Source organism: Salvelinus fontinalis, chromosome 21 (assembly GCF_029448725.1).
Source record: "Salvelinus fontinalis isolate EN_2023a chromosome 21, ASM2944872v1, whole genome shotgun sequence".
In the NCBI taxonomy this organism is placed as follows: Eukaryota; Metazoa; Chordata; class Actinopteri; order Salmoniformes; family Salmonidae; genus Salvelinus; species Salvelinus fontinalis.
Genome location: NC_074685.1, coordinates 15,955,601 through 15,972,620, shown reverse-complemented (window position 1 = coordinate 15,972,620; position 17,020 = coordinate 15,955,601). Strand labels below are relative to the sequence as shown.

The following is a 17,020-nucleotide window of genomic DNA, read 5'->3' as shown; positions in this document are numbered from 1 at the left end:
CCTTTTTAGTGGGGAGTAGCTTCCGTCTGGCCACTCTACCATAAAGGCCTGATTGGTGGAGTGCTGCAGAGATAGTTGTCCTACTGGAAGGTTCCCCGATCTCCACAGAGGAACTCTAGAGCTCTGTCAATGACCATCGGGATCTTGGTCAAGGTCTTAGAGTCTTGGTGGTTCATAACCTCTTCCATTTAAGAATGATGGAGGCCACTATGTTCTTGGGGACCTTTAATGCTGCAGAAATGTTTTGGTACCCTCCCCCAGATCTGTCTCTCGGCACAATCCTGTCTCGGAGCTCTATGGACAATTCCTTCAACCTCATGGCTTGGTGTTTGATCTGACATGCACTGTCAACTGTGCAAACTTTTATATAAACAAGTGTGTGCCTTTCCAAATCATGTCCAATCAATTGAATTTACCACAGGTGGACTCCTAGTTGTAGAAACATCTCAAGGATGATCAATGGAAACAGGATTCACCTGAGCTCAATTTCGAGTCGCATAGCAAAGGGTCTGAATAATTATATAAATAAGGTATATATTTTTTGCAAACAATACTTAACCTGTCATTATGGGTTCCACAAAATGTGGAAAAGTCAAGAGGTCTGAATACTTTTCGAATGCACTGTATATCCACCCAAATTTAATGTTATTGACTTTGTGTGCAATTCTTTGGGGGAAAAACTGTTTGACTTTGATCCAATGGTGTGTGGTTCTATTCAGATCCTCCGTCAGCAGACCTGGACCAGATGGACCTGCAGATGCTGTGTGACGGTCTACGCCGGTACCTGCAGGATCTTCCCCAGCCTGTCATCCCACCGGCCATCTACACTCAGCTGGTCCACACCGCCCAAGGTAGTCTTACACACACACACTGTGACTGTAACACTGCCATACAATCATCAGTCTACACCACATGATGTACACACAATCACATAACCAATATTCTATAGCACCTACTGTTTTCTTCCTGTCAATGTTCTACTAGAAAATGGGTCATGTCCAAATCAGCATGTCGGTTAGAGGTTGCTGTTCATTCAATTTGTTTGTTGCTCTCAGCAATCACTTTCAGTGGAACGTGCCTCAACCCAAAGGTACGGTGTCTAGTTAATTATTGGCCTACAGCAGCAGTCCTAACCTAATCTACCACTGGCCGGGCTGCTGAACACTCTGTACCTTGGAGAGGGAACCCACAGTACCTAGAGCTAGTGTCAATATCCACACACACACACACACACACACACAGTCACACACACAGTCACAGCAGGCTTTCTTTATCTCTGTCTTATGTTCTTCAGTGCTATCTCAGAGTAATCTTTTTGTCACATGGCCAGAAACAGGATCTCTGTTGTTAATAGCAACTTACACAAGTTTATCTCAGTGCTAGCCAATCACCTGCAAGTGTACCTTGCACTCCACTCATTGTTGAGCACACACAATCTCAATGCGGTTGTCTAACCCGATTACTGAGCACAGGGCTCCTTTTTCTCCCACCCCATTGGTCGATGGGAAGTCTGCTAGCACCACTGTAGCTTTAACTGCGGGAGCTTTTTGAAGGGTTTTGTTAGTGCGTAGCCTGCAGCGTACCTGGCACACATTCAAAGTCATAAATGTGTGGCAATGCATTGTGTATATCTCCCTCTGATCTCTATCAATGAATTTGTGCGTAACCTGCGTAAGTGTTAGCACATAGAAACATGTGTATGTATGACATACCTCCCTCTCTGACACCTGTGTGTGTGTTGGTCCCACAGAGGTGCAGAGCCCCAAGGAGTGTGCCCAGCTGCTGCGTCGCATCGCCAGCACGCCTAGCCTGCCAGCCCAGTACTGGCTCACCTTCCACTGCCTGCTGCGCCACTGGTCCCGGGTGTGCCACAACGCGCCCAAGAACCTGCTCAGCTCCCACGCCCTGGGCGAGATCTTCAGCCCCATGCTCTTCAGACAGCAGGCTGCCAGGTGGGTGGAGGAGAGAGAGGGACTGGCCCTCACAGACAGGTGTGCACAGACAGCCAGACACTTTTTATATACTCAAGGAAACACACTCTCAGGCAAGCAGCCTACACTCACACTCACACACACTCACTGACACACACATTTGCGTGAAAGGATTTAGGTTGGGAAGCTTTTCTATTTGCCAGCTGTGCTGTTGCAATTACAGCAGCCATGCTTGAAGTCCCATCAGTTAGAGAGTGATTAAGATGGAGCAAGATCATGCACACATTAATCACAACAGCAGGGCCAGTCAGCTGGCCTGAGAATTGCTGACTCTATTTGACTTTTTTCTTCTTTTTTCACTCTTTCATCAGCTGCGAGCCCAGCCCGGATGCTCATATCAAGATCATTGAGACCCTTGTGACTAGCGAATGGACAGAAGCACAGGCGGCTCCAGGTAAGAAACACACATTTTCCTTTTCTATTATTCGTCATCTGTTAAAGTTCTGGTTGGGGGTGTATGCAGAGATACAGAACAACTATATTTAAAGCCATATGAATGCCCATCTCTTCCTCTGAAATTATTTACACTCACATACTGTACTTTGTTATTGAGGGGCATTGAGAGAATGGCCTAAGTGCATATATTAAGACTGCAGTGGCGCTAAGCCCATGGTAGTTACTGACTGACTGAGTGCGGGAGCCGAGGGGAACAGCAGGGAACCTGGGCTCTTCTTGGCCCGTAGAGCCACACGGTGACTCGCACTCTAGCAGTAGCACAGAGCACAGGATGTACTGGCTGCACTGCATGGGGAAAAGCCTCCATTGTGGGGCAAAAGCTGCCCCATCGCATACCTGGCTGGCTCCGTTTATTACAGCTTTAGTTAAGGTTTTCTGCACTTGTTTAAAAGGCTTTATTGTTATATGCCAGTCAATGTTTGCAAATCGGCTACAATTAGCCTGTCTTCATTTATAAACTAGGTAGTTTGGATCCTGGATGCTGATTGGCTAAAACACCATTCCACCCGTCTGTATATCGACAATATCATGGGTATGACACAAAAATCCACGTTTACTGTTCTATTTGAAGTATCACTACACTATTTTTGATATACCACAGCAAATGACAAAAGAAAAGCAATAAGGGTTTTATTAAACACATTATTTCTCCTTGCTTCTAGCCTAGAATTTGGCTTGCATAACAACAAGAACAACCCTTAGTCGTGTTATATTGGCCATATACCACCCCCTCTGGCCTTATTGCTTAAATATCAGCCTTTTAATTTAGAATAGCTGAATTTTTTTACTCACATTTATAACGCAATCTTTAATACCAGAATCTTGGCTTGGCTGTGTTTGTGTCACACATCTTTCATTGTGACTTGGCGATGGAACCTGCAGAGCATTCTTCTGGGATGGGGAGGAACTAGCTTGACTCATCAAAACAGTTATGCAAATTGCAGCATATAGCTTAGGCTGCAGGAGTTTGTTAACCCATGGTAGTCTCAATGATGGGGTCTAAAATGGTATTGTGTAAAAATGGGTTGTTCATTTTTGGTTTGTAGCCCAGGATAGAGCCTCCTTCCTCTCGAGCAGGAAATCAGTGGCGTGTTGATCAAAGTGAAAGTAGTTGAGGTTACAGGGCTCTAGGTGAATTCCATCCTACATGTGCAGTGAAGTAGGCTACCCTTGATTAATTATGTAAGACCTTTTACCGTGGCCAGAAATGCACAAACTGAATTTTGAACATTTGATAAATTCAGGCCATGAAGGAATAATACCCTATATTGTATAAAAAAGAAAAAGCAATAGAATGTGCTTTTTATTTTTCATCTAACCAGTAAAGTGGCCTAGCGTTCTCTAGACTCCAGCAGGCCATGGTGTTGGACTGCAGACCGTTTGCTTGGCACAGTTGGGTTTTTACAGTCGCTAGTTGAAACTGCTTTTGGTGGGCAGGCCCAGTGCCTGGCTGTGACTGTTGAAACGTTTTATTACCTGTTTGGGACTATTTATAACGTCCCCCTCGCATGGGCCGCTGTCAGGAGTTCGCACCTGCAGGAGCAATGGGCCGACGGGGATGGAGGTAGACTGACGGGGGAGGCTGGCCGGGCGGGCAATAGCAAGCTCAACACCGCAAGCTTTGACTCTTCTCTTTCTGCTGAACCAGCCAGGTCCCTTCCTGTGTGAATGAACACTCGTATGCTCACACACACAAACATACTATGTTCCATGCACAGACACACACATGCTAGGCAGGTTGAACTTGAGAGGGGAGCCGTTTGGTGGTCAGTTGTGTCAAATTTGAACCGTTTAACATCACCTGTGTGTGACTGTGTGTTTATCTTTGAGAGCATGGGAGACTTTCTACGAAAGCGTGTTTGTGTTTACTGTCTGCACATGCGTGTTTCTCTGAATGATAACCTGCCTGTGTGTGATGTCTGTGTGCCTCCCAGTTACTGGGGGCCTATTTTAAGTAATCATCCAAAGGCCTACTTAGATTTAGTTGGCTGGAAACTGGGTCTGTTCCACAGAGCACCTTTTGTTAGCCCAGTGGCTGCTCCTACTTCCTTGGGCCACAAACCCCCCTCTAACCCCTCCCTCCCCCCTCTAACCCCTCCCTCCACACATCCCTCCCAGCACCAAAGTGCCCAGCTCAGCAAATATCTGAACCTGTGCGAGTTAATCATAAGACTGAACACTCTCCCTACTCCCTTCCTTTCAAACACGGAGAGGGACACGCACAAAGACTCGGTCGGCACTATGGCCAGGTTTCAGAATGGGCATGCAGGGCCAACACCGGGGCAGCAGCTCAGCTAGTCATTAACCATCCAGCGGCCCCAACGCGCCCAGAGAGAGAGAAAGAGGAGGGTAGAGGGTAGTCGGGAGAGGATGGGGGGGGTGGTTTGGGAGAGTGAGAGGGGGTTTTAAGAGAGAAGGGGTATGAGGGGGGGTAGATAGCAGGAGAGAGGGGTGGGAAGAGCAAGGGGAGAGGAGAGGGGTGGGTCGCGAGAGGCGGGGGGGTAGAGAGAGAAGGGGGTAGAGCGAGAAAGAGAAGGCGGGTAGAGAAAGTGGGAGGTAGAGAGCAAGAGAAAGAGTGGAAGACGGGTGGGTTAGCGAGGGGGAGAGCGAGAGAGGGGTGAGGTAGAGTGAGAGAGGTACAGAGAGGCACGCTTCCCTCCCTCACTCACACCACCTGCGCCAGACCAAGGAGTAAGCCAGGCAGTCAGGAAAGCAGAGCAGGCAAGCAAGCGGTCGCATGCTGTACCTGCCTCCCAAGAGTTACCGGATTACCTGGATTTAATGAAGTACCGCGGAACAGGCTGTCATCTTCCCTGAGAACTAAACTAAAAGAATCCAGATAAAGCCACAGAATGGAACTTTTCAGGAGGACTTGAGTGTTCGATCTAGAGCTCTATCTGTTTGGATTTTGTACATCGTTTTGGGGGGAACGAAACAAAGTTCATAGTGGAGACACCACTGGTGCCTTTACCAGAACATGCACAACATGCAATGTGAGTTTGAGATCTTGAATCTTCGCACATCTGATACATTATTGTCTCTGGCTGGCTGGCTGTCTCTGGCTGGCTGTCTGTCTGTCTGTCTCTGGCTGGCTGGCTGTCTGTCTCTGGCTGGCTGGCTGTCTGTCTCGCTGGCTGGCTGGCTGTCTGTCTGTCTGTCTCTGGCTGGCTGTCTGTCTGTCTGTCTCTGGCTGGCTGTCTGTCTGTCTGTCTCTGGCTGTCTGTCTGTCTGTCTGTCTCTGGCTGGCTGGCTGTCTGTCTCGCTCGCGCTCTGTCTCGCTCGCGCTCTGTCTCGCTCGCGCTCTGTCTCGCTCGCGCTCTGTCTCGCTCGCGCTCTGTCTCGCTCGCGCTCTGTCTCGCTCGCGCTCTGTCTCGCTCGCGCTCTGTCTCGCTCGCGCTCTGTCTCGCTCGCGCTCTGTCTCGCTCGCGCTCTGTCTCGCTCGCGCTCTGTCTCGCTCGCGCTCTGTCTCGCTCGCTCGCGCTCTGTCTCGCTCGCTCGCGCTCTGTCTCGCTCGCTCGCGCTCTGTCTCGCTCGCTCGCGCTCTGTCTCGCTCGCGCTCTGTCTCGCTCGCTCGCGCTCTGTCTCGCTCGCGCTCTGTCTCGCTCGCTCGCGCTCTGTCTCGCTCGCTCGCGCTCTGTCTCGCTCGCTCGCGCTCTGTCTCGCTCGCTCGCGCTCTGTCTCGCTCGCTCGCGCTCTGTCTCGCTCGCTCGCGCTCTGTCTCGCTCGCTCGCGCTCTGTCTCGCTCGCTCGCGCTCTGTCTCGCTCGCTCGCGCTCTGTCTCGCTCGCTCGCGCTCTGTCTCGCTCGCTCGCGCTCTGTCTCGCTCGCTCGCGCTGTCTCGCTCGCTCTCTCGCACGCTCTCTCGCACGCTCGCTCTCTCGCACGCTCTCTCGCTCTGGCTCGCTCGCTCGCTCTCTCGCACGCTCTCTGTGTGGCTCTCTCTGGCTCTCTGTGTGGCTCTCTCTGGCTCTCTGTGTGGCTCTCTCTGGCTCTCTGTGTGGCTCTCTCTGGCTCTCTGTGTGGCTCTCTCTGGCTCTCTGTGTGGCTCTCTCTGGCTCTCTGTGTGGCTCTCTCTGGCTCTCTGTGTGGCTCTCTCTGGCTCTCTGTGTGGCTCTCTCTGGCTCTCTGTGTGGCTCTCTCTGGCTCTCTGTGTGGCTCTCTCTGGCTCTCTGTGTGGCTCTCTCTGGCTCTCTGTGTGGCTCTCTCTGGCTCTCTGTGTGGCTCTCTCTGGCTCTCTGTGTGGCTCTCTCTGGCTCTCTGTGTGGCTCTCTCTGGCTCTCTGTGTGGCTCTCTCTGGCTCTCTGTGAGGCTCTCTCTCGCTCTCTCGCTCTCTGTGTGGCTCTCTCTCGCTCTCTGTCTCACTCGCTCTCTGTCTCGCTCGCTCTCTGTCTCGCTCGCTCTCTGTCTCGCTCGCTCTCTGTCTCGCTCGCTCTCTGTCTCGCTCGCTCTCTGTCTCGCTCGCTCTCTGTCTCGCTCGCTCGCTCTCTGTCTCGCTCGCTCGCTCTCTGTCTCGCTCGCTCGCTCTCTGTCTCGCTCGCTCGCTCTCTGTCTCGCTCGCTCGCTCTCTGTCTCGCTCGCTCGCTCTCTGTCTCGCTCGCTCGCTCTCTGTCTCGCTCGCTCGCTCTCTGTCTCGCTCGCTCGCTCTCTGTCTCGCTCGCTCGCTCTCTGTCTCGCTCGCTCGCTCTCTGTCTCGCTCGCTCGCTCTCTGTCTCGCTCGCTCGCTCTCTGTCTCGCTCGCTCGCTCTCTGTCTCGCTCGCTCGCTCTCTGTCTCGCTCGCTCGCTCTCTGTCTCGCTCGCTCGCTCTCTGTCTCGCTCGCTCGCTCTCTGTCTCGCTCGCTCGCTCTCTGTCTCGCTCGCTCGCTCTCTGTCTCGCTCGCTCGCTCTCTGTCTCGCTCGCTCGCTCTCTGTCTCGCTCGCTCGCTCTCTGTCTCGCTCGCTCGCTCTCTGTCTCGCTCGCTCGCTCTCTGTCTCGCTCGCTCGCTCTCTGTCTCGCTCGCTCGCTCTCTGTCTCGCTCGCTCTCTGTCTCGCTCGCTCTCTGTCTCGCTCGCTCGCTCTCTGTCTCGCTCGCTCGCTCTCTGTCTCGCTCGCTCGCTCTCTGTCTCGCTCGCTCGCTCTCTGTCTCGCTCGCTCGCTCTCTGTCTCGCTCGCTCTCTGTCTCGCTCGCTCGCTCTCTGTCTCGCTCGCTCTCTGTCTCGCTCGCTCTCTGTCTCGCTCGCTCTCTGTCTCGCTCGCTCTCTGTCTCGCTCGCTCGCTCTCTGTCTCGCTCTCTGTCTCGCTCGCTCGCTCTCTGTCTCGCTCTCTGTCTCGCTCGCTCGCTCTCTGTCTCGCTCGCTCGCTCTCTGTCTCGCTCGCTCGCTCTCTCGCTCTCTCGCTCCCTCGCTCGCTCTCTCGCTCCCTCGCTCGCTCTCTGGCTCTGTCTCGCTCGCTCTCTGGCTCTGTCTCGCTCGCTCTCTGGCTCTGTCTCGCTCGCTCTCTGGCTCTGTCTCGCTCGCTCTCTGGCTCTGTCTCGCTCGCTCTCTGGCTCTGTCTCGCTCGCTCTCTGGCTCTGTCTCGCTCGCTCTCTGGCTCTGTCTCGCTCGCTCTCTGGCTCTGTCTCGCTCGCTCTCTGGCTCTGTCTCGCTCGCTCTCTGGCTCTGTCTCGCTCGCTCTCTGGCTCTGTCTCGCTCGCTCTCTGGCTCTGTCTCGCTCGCTCTCTGGCTCTGTCTCGCTCGCTCTCTGGCTCTGTCTCGCTCGCTCTCTGGCTCTGTCTCGCTCGCTCTCTGGCTCTGTCTCGCTCGCTCTCTGGCTCTGTCTCGCTCGCTCTCTGGCTCTGTCTCGCTCGCTCTCTGGCTCTGTCTCGCTCGCTCTCTGGCTCTGTCTCGCTCGCTCTCTGGCTCTGTCTCGCTCGCTCTCTGGCTCTGTCTCGCTCGCTCTCTGGCTCTGTCTCGCTCGCTCTCTGGCTCTGTCTCGCTCGCTCTCTGGCTCTGTCTCGCTCGCTCTCTGGCTCTGTCTCGCTCGATCTCTCGCTCTGTCTCGCTCGATCTCTCGCTCTGTCTCGCTCGATCTCTCGCTCTGTCTCGCTCTGTCTCGCTCTGTCTCGCTCTGTCTCGCTCTGTCTCGCTCTGTCTCGCTCTGTCTCGCTCTGTCTCGCTCTGTCTCGCTCTGTCTCGCTCTGTCTCGCTCGATCTCTCGCTCTGTCTCGCTCGATCTCTCGCTCTGTCTCGCTCGATCTCTCGCTCTGTCTCGCTCTGTCTCGCTCTGTCTCGCTCTGTCTCGCTCTGTCTCGCTCTGTCTCGCTCTGTCTCGCTCTGTCTCGCTCTGTCTCGCTCTGTCTCGCTCTGTCTCGCTCTGTCTCGCTCTGTCTCGCTCTGTCTCGCTCTGTCTCGCTCTGTCTCGCTCTGTCTCGCTCTGTCTCGCTCTGTCTCGCTCTGTCTCGCTCGCTCGCTCTGTCTCGCTCGCTCGCTCTGTCTCGCTCGCTCTGTCTCGCTCGCTCTGTCTCGCTCGCTCTGTCTCGCTCGCTCTGTCTCGCTCGCTCTGTCTCGCTCGCTCTGTCTCGCTCGCTCTGTCTCGCTCGCTCTGTCTCGCTCGCTCTGTCTCGCTCGCTCTGTCTCGCTCGCTCTGTCTCGCTCGCTCTGTCTCGCTCTGTCTCGCTCGCTCTGTCTCGCTCTGTCTCGCTCGCTCTGTCTCGCTCTGTCTCGCTCGCTCTGTCTCGCTCTGTCTCGCTCGCTCTGTCTCGCTCTGTCTCGCTCTCTCTGTCTCGCTCTGTCTCGCTCTCTCGCTCTCTCGCTCGCTCTCTCGCTCTCTCGCTCGCTCTCTCGCTCGCTCTGTGTGGCTCTCTCTCGCTCTGTGTGGCTCTCTCTCGCTCTGTGTGGCTCTCTCTCGCTCTGTGTGGCTCTCTCTCGCTCTGTGTGGCTCTCTCTCGCTCTGTGTGGCTCTCTCTCGCTCTGTGTGGCTCTCTCTCGCTCTGTGTGGCTCTCTCTCGCTCTGTGTGGCTCTCTCTCGCTCTGTGTGGCTCTCTCTGGCTCTCTCTGGCTCTCTGTGAGGCTCTCTCGCTCTCTCTCGCTCTCTCTCGCTCTCTCGCTCTCTGTGAGGCTCTCTCGCTTTCTCGCTCTCTGTGTGGCTCTCTCTCGCTTTCTCGCTCTCTGTGTGGCTCTCTCTCGCTCTCTGTGTGGCTCTCTCTCGCTCTCTGTGTGGCTCTCTCTCGCTCTCTGTGTGGCTCTCTCTCGCTCTCTGTGTGGCTCTCTCTCGCTCTCTGTGTGGCTCTCTCTCGCTCTCTGTGTGGCTCTCTCTCGCTCTCTGTGTGGCTCTCTCTCGCTCTCTGTGTGGCTCTCTCTCGCTCTCTGTGTGGCTCTCTCTCGCTCTCTGTGTGGCTCGCTCTCTGTGTGGCTCGCTCTCTGTGTGGCTCTCTCTCGCTCTCTGTGTGGCTCTCTCTCGCTCTCTGTGTGACTCTCTCTCGCTCTCTGTGTGACTCTCTCTCGCTCTCTGTGTGACTCTCTCTCGCTCTCTGTGTGGCTCTCTCTCGCTCTCTGTGTGGCTCTCTCTCGCTCTCTGTGTGGCTCTCTCTCGCTCTCTGTGTGGCTCTCTCTCGCTCTCTGTGTGGCTCTCTCTCGCTCTCTGTGTGGCTCTCTCTCGCTCTCTGTGTGGCTCTCTCTCGCTCTCTGTGTGGCGCTCTCTCGCTCTCTTTGTGGCGCTCTCTCGCTCTCTGTGTGGCGCTCTCTCGCTCTCTGTGTGGCGCTCTCTCGCTCTCTGTGTGGCGCTCTCTCGCTCTCTGTGTGGCTCTCTCTCGCTCTCTGTGTGGCTCTCTTTTGCTGTCTGTGTGGCTCTCTCTTTCTCTCTGTGTGGCTCTCTCTTTCTCTCTGTGTGGCTCTCTCTTGCTGTCTGTGTGGCTCTCTCTTGCTGTCTGTGTGGCTCTCTCTTGCTGTCTGTGTGGCTCTCTCTTGCTGTCTGTGTGGCTCTCTCTTGCTCTCTGTGTGGCTCTCTCTTGCTCTCTGTGTGGCTCGCTCTTGCTCTCTCTCTCGCTCTCTGTGTGGCTCTCTCTCTCTCTCTCTCGCTCTCTGTGTGGCTCGCTCTCTGTGTGGCTCGCTCTCTCTCTCTGTGTGGCTCGCTCTCTCTCTCTGTGTGGCTCGCTCTCTCTCTCTGTGTGGCTCGCTCTCTCTCTCTGTGTGGCTCGCTCTCTCTCTCTGTGTGGCTCGCTCTCTCTCTCTGTGTGGCTCGCTCTCTCTCTCTGTGTGGCTCGCTCTCTCTCTCTGTGTGGCTCGCTCTCTCTCTCTGTGTGGCTCGCTCTCTCTCTCTGTGTGGCTCGCTCTCTCTCTCTCTCTGTGTGGCTCGCTCTCTCTCTCTCTCTCTCTGTGTGGCTCGCTCTCTCTCTCTCTCTCTCTGTGTGGCTCGCTCTCTCTCTCTCTCTGTGTGGCTCGCTCTCTCTCTCTCTCTCTGTGTGGCTCGCTCTCTCTCTCTCTCTCTCTGTGTGGCTCGCTCTCTCTCTCTCTCTCTCTGTGTGGCTCTCTCTCTCTCTCTCTCTCTCTGTGTGGCTCGCTCTCTCTCTCTCTGTGTGGCTCGCTCTCTCTCTCTCTCTCTCTGTGTGGCTCGCTCTCTCTCTCTCTCTCTCTGTGTGGCTCGCTCTCTCTCTCTCTCTCTCTGTGTGGCTCGCTCTCTCTCTCTCTCTGTGTGGCTCGCTCTCTCTCTCTCTCTGTGTGGCTCGCTCTCTCTCTCTCTCTGTGTGGCTCGCTCTCTCTCTCTCTCTCTCTCTGTGTGGCTCGCTCTCTCTCTCTCTGTGTGGCTCTCTCTCTCTCTGTGTGGCTCGCTCTCTCTCTCGCTGTGTGGCTCGCTCTCTCTCTCGCTGTGTGGCTCGCTCTCTCTCTCGCTGTGTGGCTCGCTCTCTCTCTCGCTGTGTGGCTCGCTCTCTCTCTCGCTGTGTGGCTCGCTCTCTCTCTCTCTCTGTGTGGCTCGCTCTCTCTCTCTCTCTGTGTGGCTCGCTCTCTCTCTCTGTGTGGCTCGCTCTCTCTCTCTCTGTGTGGCTCGCTCTCTCTCTCTCTCCCTCTCTCTGTGTGGCTCGCTCTCTCTCTCTCTCTCTGTGTGGCTCGCTCTCTCTCTCTCTGTGTGGCTCGCTCTCTCTCTCTCTGTGTGGCTCGCTCTCTCTCTCTCTGTGTGGCTCGCTCTCTCTCTCTCTGTGTGGCTCGCTCTCTCTCTCTCTGTGTGGCTCGCTCTCTCTCTCTCTGTGTGGCTCGCTCTCTCTCTCTCTGTGTGGCTCGCTCTCTCTCTCTCTGTGTGGCTCGCTCTCTCTCTCTCTGTGTGGCTCGCTCTCTCTCTCTCTGTGTGGCTCGCTCTCTCTCTCTCTGTGTGGCTCGCTCTCTCTCTCTGTGTGGCTCGCTCTCTCTCTGTGTGGCTCGCTCTCTCTCTCTGTGTGGCTCGCTCTCTCTCTCTGTGTGGCTCGCTCTCTCTCTCTGTGTGGCTCGCTCTCTCTCTCTGTGTGGCTCGCTCTCTCTCTCTCTCTGTGTGGCTCGCTCTCTCTCTCTCTCTGTGTGGCTCGCTCTCTCTCTCTCTCTGTGTGGCTCGCTCTCTCTCTCTCTCTGTGTGGCTCGCTCTCTCTCTCTCTCTGTGTGGCTCGCTCTCTCTCTCTCTCTGTGTGGCTCGCTCTCTCTCTCTCTCTGTGTGGCTCGCTCTCTCTCTCTCTCTGTGTGGCTCGCTCTCTCTCTCTCTCTGTGTGGCTCGCTCTCTTTCTCTCTCTGTGTGGCTCGCTCTCTCTCTCTCTGTGTGGCTCGCTCTCTCTCTCTCTGTGTGGCTCGCTCTCTCTCTCTCTGTGGCTCTCTCTCTCTCTCTCTCTCTCTGTGTGGCTCGCTCTCTCTCTCTCTCTCTCTGTGTGGCTCGCTCTCTCTCTCTCTCTCTCTCTCTGTGTGGCTCGCTCTCTCTCTCTCTCTCTCTCTCTGTGTGGCTCGCTCTCTCTCTCTCTCTCTCTCTCTCTCTGTGTGGCTCGCTCTCTCTCTCTCTCTCTCTCTCTGTGTGGCTCGCTCTCTCTCTCTGTGTGGCTCGCTCTCTCTCTCTGTGTGGCTCGCTCTCTCTCTGTGTGGCTCGCTCTCGCTCTCTCTCTCTGTGTGGCTCTCTCTCTCTCTGTGTGGCTCGCTCTCTCTCTCTCTCTCTCTCGCTCTCTCTCGCTCTCTCTCGCTCTCTCTCGCTGTGTGTGGCTCGCTCCCTCTCTCTGTGTGGCTCGCTCTCTCTGTGTGGCTCGCTCTCTCTCTCTCTCTGTGTGGCTCGCTCTCTCTCTCTCTCTGTGTGGCTCGCTCTCTCTCTCTCTGTGTGGCTCGCTCTCTCTCTCTCTGTGTGGCTCGCTCTCTCTCTCTCTCTCTGTGTGGCTCGCTCTCTCTCTCTGTGTGGCTCGCTCTCTCTCTCTCTCTCTCTCTGTGTGGCTCGCTCTCTCTCTCTCTCTCTCTCTGTGTGGCTCGCTCTCTCTCTCTCTCTCTCTCTCTCTGTGTGGCTCGCTCTCTCTCTCTCTCTCTCTCTCTGTGTGGCTCGCTCTCTCTCTCTCTCTCTCTCTGTGTGGCTCGCTCTCTCTCTCTGTGTGGCTCGCTCTCTCTCTCTGTGTGGCTCGCTCTCTCTCTGTGTGGCTCGCTCTCGCTCTCTCTCTCTGTGTGGCTCTCTCTCTCTCTGTGTGGCTCGCTCTCTCTCTCTCTCTCTCTCTCTCTCTCTCGCTCTCTCTCGCTCTCTCTCGCTGTGTGTGGCTCGCTCCCTCTCTCTGTGTGGCTCGCTCTCTCTGTGTGGCTCTCTCTCTCTCTCTCTCTCTCTCCGTGTGGCTCGCTCTCTCTCTGTGTGGCTCGCTCTCGCTCTCTCTCTCTGTGTGGCTCGCTCTCTCGCTCTCTCTCTGTGTGGCTCGCTCTCTCTCTCTCTGTGTGGCTCGCTCTCTCTCTCTGTGTGGCTCGCTCTCTCTCTCTGTGTGGCTCGCTCTCTCTCTCTGTGTGGCTCGCTCTCTCTCTGTGTGGCTCGCTCTCTCTCTCTCTGTGTGGCTCGCTCTCTCTCTCTCTGTGTGGCTCGCTCTCTCTCTCTCTCTCCGTGTGGCTCGCTCTCTCTCTCTCTCTCCGTGTGGCTCGCTCTCTCTCTCTCTCTCCGTGTGGCTCGCTCTCTCTCTCTCTCTGTGTGGCTCGCTCTCTCTCTCTCTCTGTGTGGCTCGCTCTCTCTCTCTCTGTGTGGCTCGCTCTCTCTCTCTCTGTGTGGCTCGCTCTCTCTCTCTCTGTGTGGCTCGCTCTCTCTCTCTCTCTCTCTCTCTGTGTGGCTCGCTCTCTCTCTCTCTCTCTCTCTCTGTGTGGCTCGCTCTCTCTCTCTCTCTCTCTCCGTGTGGCTCGCTCTCTCTCTCTGTGTGGCTCGCTCTCTCTCTCTGTGTGGCTCGCTCTCTCTCTCTCTCTCTGTGTGGCTCGCTCTCTCTCTCTCTCTCTGTGTGGCTCGCTCTCTCTCTCTCTCTCTCTCTGTGTGGCTCGCTCTCTCTCTCTCTCTCTCTCTGTGTGGCTCGCTCTCTCTCTCTCTCTGTGTGGCTCGCTCTCTCTCTCTCTGTGTGGCTCTCTCTCTCTCTCTCTCTCTGTGTGGCTCGCTCTCTCTCTCTCTGTGTGGCTCGCTCTCTCTCTCTGTGTGGCTCGCTCTCTCTCTCTGTGTGGCTCGCTCTCTCTCTCTGTGTGGCTCGCTTTCTCTCTGTGTGGCTCGCTCTCTCTCTCTGTGTGGCTCGCTCTCTCTCTCTGTGTGGCTCGCTCTCTCTGTGTGGCTCGCTCTCTCTCTCTTTCTGTGTGGCTCGCTCTCTCTCTGTGTGGCTCGCTCTCTCTCTGTGTGGCTCGCTCTCTCTCTGTGTGGCTCGCTCTCTCTCTCTCTCTCTCTCTCCGTGTGGCTCGTTCTCGCTCTCTCTCTCTGTGTGGCTCGTTCTCGCTCTCTCTCTCTGTGTGGCTCGTTCTCGCTCTCTCTCTCTGTGTGGCTCGCTCTCTCTCTCTCTCTCTCTGTGTGGCTCGCTCTCTCTCTCTGTGTGGCTCGCTCTCTCTCTCTGTGTGGCTCGCTCTCTCTCTCTGTGTGGCTCGCTCTCTCTCTGTGTGGCTCGCTCTCTCTCTGTGTGGCTCGCTCTCTCTCTGTGTGGCTCGCTCTCTCTCTCTGTGTGGCTCGCTCTCTCTCTCTGTGTGGCTCGCTCTCTCTCTCTGTGTGGCTCGCTCTCTCTCTCTGTGTGGCTCGCTCTCTCTCTCTGTGTGGCTCGCTCTCTCTCTCTGTGTGGCTCGCTCTCTCTCTCTGTGTGGCTCGCTCTCTCTCTCTGTGTGGCTCGCTCTCTCTCTCTGTGTGGCTCGCTCTCTCTCTGTGTGGCTCGCTCTCTCTCTGTGTGGCTCGCTCTCTCTCTGTGTGGCTCGCTCTCTCTCTGTGTGGCTCGCTCTCTCTCTCTGTGTGGCTCGCTCTCTCTCTGTGTGGCTCGCTCTCTCTCTCTGTGTGGCTCGCTCTCTCTCTCTGTGTGGCTCGCTCTCTCTCTCTGTGTGGCTCGCTCTCTCTCTCTCTCTCTGTGTGGCTCGCTCTCTCTCTCTCTCTCTCTGTGTGGCTCGCTCGCTCTCTCTCTCTGTGTGGCTCGCTCTCTCTCTCTCTCTCTGTGTGGCTCGCTCTCTCTCTCTCTCTGTGTGGCTCGCTCTCTCTCTCTGTGTGGCTCGCTCTCTCTCTCTCTCTGTGTGGCTCGCTCTCTCTCTCTCTCTGTGTGGCTCGCTCTCTCTCTCTCTCTGTGTGGCTCGCTCTCTCTCTCTCTCTGTGTGGCTCGCTCTCTCTCTCTGTGTGGCTCGCTCTCTCTCTCTCTGTGTGGCTCGCTCTCTCTCTCTCTCTGTGTGGCTCGCTCTCTCTCTCTCTCTGTGTGGCTCGCTCTCTCTCTCTCTCTGTGTGGCTCGCTCTCTCTCTCTCTCTGTGTGGCTCGCTCTCTCTCTCTCTCTGTGTGGCTCGCTCTCTCTCTCTCTCTGTGTGGCTCGCTCTCTCTCTCTCTCTGTGTGGCTCGCTCTCTCTCTCTCTCTGTGTGGCTCGCTCTCTCTCTCTCTCTGTGTGGCTCGCTCTCTCTCTCTCTCTGTGTGGCTCGCTCTCTCTCTGTGTGGCTCGCTCTCTCTCTGTGTGGCTCGCTCTCTCTCTCTCTCTCTGTGTGGCTCGCTCTCTCTCTCTCTCTCTCTGTGTGGCTCGCTCTCTCTCTCTCTCTCTGTGTGGCTCGCTCTCTCTCTCTCTCTCTGTGTGGCTCGCTCTCTCTCTCTCTCTCTGTGTGGCTCGCTCTCTCTCTCTCTCTGTGTGGCTCGCTCTCTCTCTGCGTGGCTCGCTCTCGCTCTCTCTCTGCGTGGCTCGCTCTCTCTCTCTCTGTGTGGCTCGCTCTCTCTCTGCGTGGCTCGCTCTCGCTCTCTCTCTGTGTGGCTCGCTCTCTCGCTCTCTCGCTCTCTCTCTGTGTGGCTCGCTCTCTCTCTCTCTCTGTGTGGCTCGCTCTCTCTCTCTCTGTGTGGCTCGCTCTCTCTCTCTCTGTGTGGCTCGCTCTCTCTCTCTGTGTGGCTCGCTCTCTCTCTCTCTGTGTGACTCGCTCTCTCTCTCTCTGTGTGGCTCTCTCTCTCTCTCTCTCTCTGTGTGGCTCTCTCTCTCTCTGTGTGGCTCTCTCTCTCTCTCTCTCTGTGTGGCTCGCTCTCTCTCTCTCTCTGTGTGGCTCGCTCTCTCTCTCTCTCTCTGTGTGGCTCGCTCTCTCTCTCTCTCTCTCTGTGTGGTTCGCTCTCTCTCTCTCTCTCTCTGTGTGGCTCGCTCTCTCTCTCTGTGTGGCTCGCTCTCTCTCTCTGTGTGGCTCGCTCTCTCTCTCTGTGTGGCTCGCTCTCTCTCTCTCTGTGTGGCTCGCTCTCTCTCTCTGTGTGGCTCGCTCTCTCTCTCTGTGTGGCTCGCTCTCTCTCTCTCTGTGTGGCTCGCTCTCTCTCTCTCTGTGTGGCTCGCTCTCTCTCTCTGTGTGGCTCGCTCTCTCTCTCTGTGTGGCTCGCTCTCTCTCTGTGTGGCTCGCTCTCTCTCTGTGTGGCTCGCTCTCTCTCTGTGTGGCTCGCTCTCTCTCTGTGTGGCTCGCTCTCTCTCTGTGTGGCTCGCTCTCTCTCTGTGTGGCTCGCTCTCTCTCTGTGTGGCTCGCTCTCTCTCTGTGTGGCTCGCTCTCTCTCTGTGTGGCTCGCTCTCTCTCTGTGTGGCTCGCTCTCTCTCTGTGTGGCTCGCTCTCTCTCTGTGTGGCTCGCTCTCTCTCTGTGTGGCTCGCTCTCTCTCTGTGTGGCTCGCTCTCTCTCTGTGTGGCTCGCTCTCTCTCTGTGTGGCTCGCTCTCTCTCTGTGTGGCTCGCTCTCTCTCTGTGTGGCTCGCTCTCTCTCTGTGTGGCTCGCTCTCTCTCTCTCTCGCTCTCTCTCGCTCTCTCTCGCTCTCTCTCGCTCTCTCTCGCTCTCTCTCGCTCTCTCTCGCTCTCTCTCTGTGTGTGGCTCGCTCTCTCTCGCTCTCTCTCTGTGTGGCTCGCTCTCTCTCTGTGTGGCTCGCTCTCTCTCTGTGTGGCTCGCTCTCTCTCTGTGTGGCTCGCTCTCTCTCTGTGTGGCTCGCTCTCTCTCTGTGTGGCTCGCTCTCTC

General features: G+C 56.0%; 1 protein-coding gene across 2 annotated transcripts in view; it reads left to right on the top strand.

Moving 5' to 3' along the window:
* Window positions 1-17,020, top strand: part of LOC129818326 (phosphatidylinositol 3-kinase regulatory subunit alpha) — a 74,078-nt gene that overhangs the window by 34,323 nt on the left and 22,735 nt on the right. Inside the window, exons 5-7 of one of the 2 annotated variants that reach the window (XM_055874097.1) lie at window positions 720-851; window positions 1,751-1,952; window positions 2,303-2,385. In XM_055874097.1, coding sequence (XP_055730072.1) covers window positions 720-851; window positions 1,751-1,952; window positions 2,303-2,385 — 417 coding nt within the window. Of the gene's footprint in view, window positions 1-719; window positions 852-1,750; window positions 1,953-2,302; window positions 2,386-5,057; window positions 5,441-17,020 lie in introns of those variants that run through there. The other variant, XM_055874099.1, reaches the window with a different exon arrangement.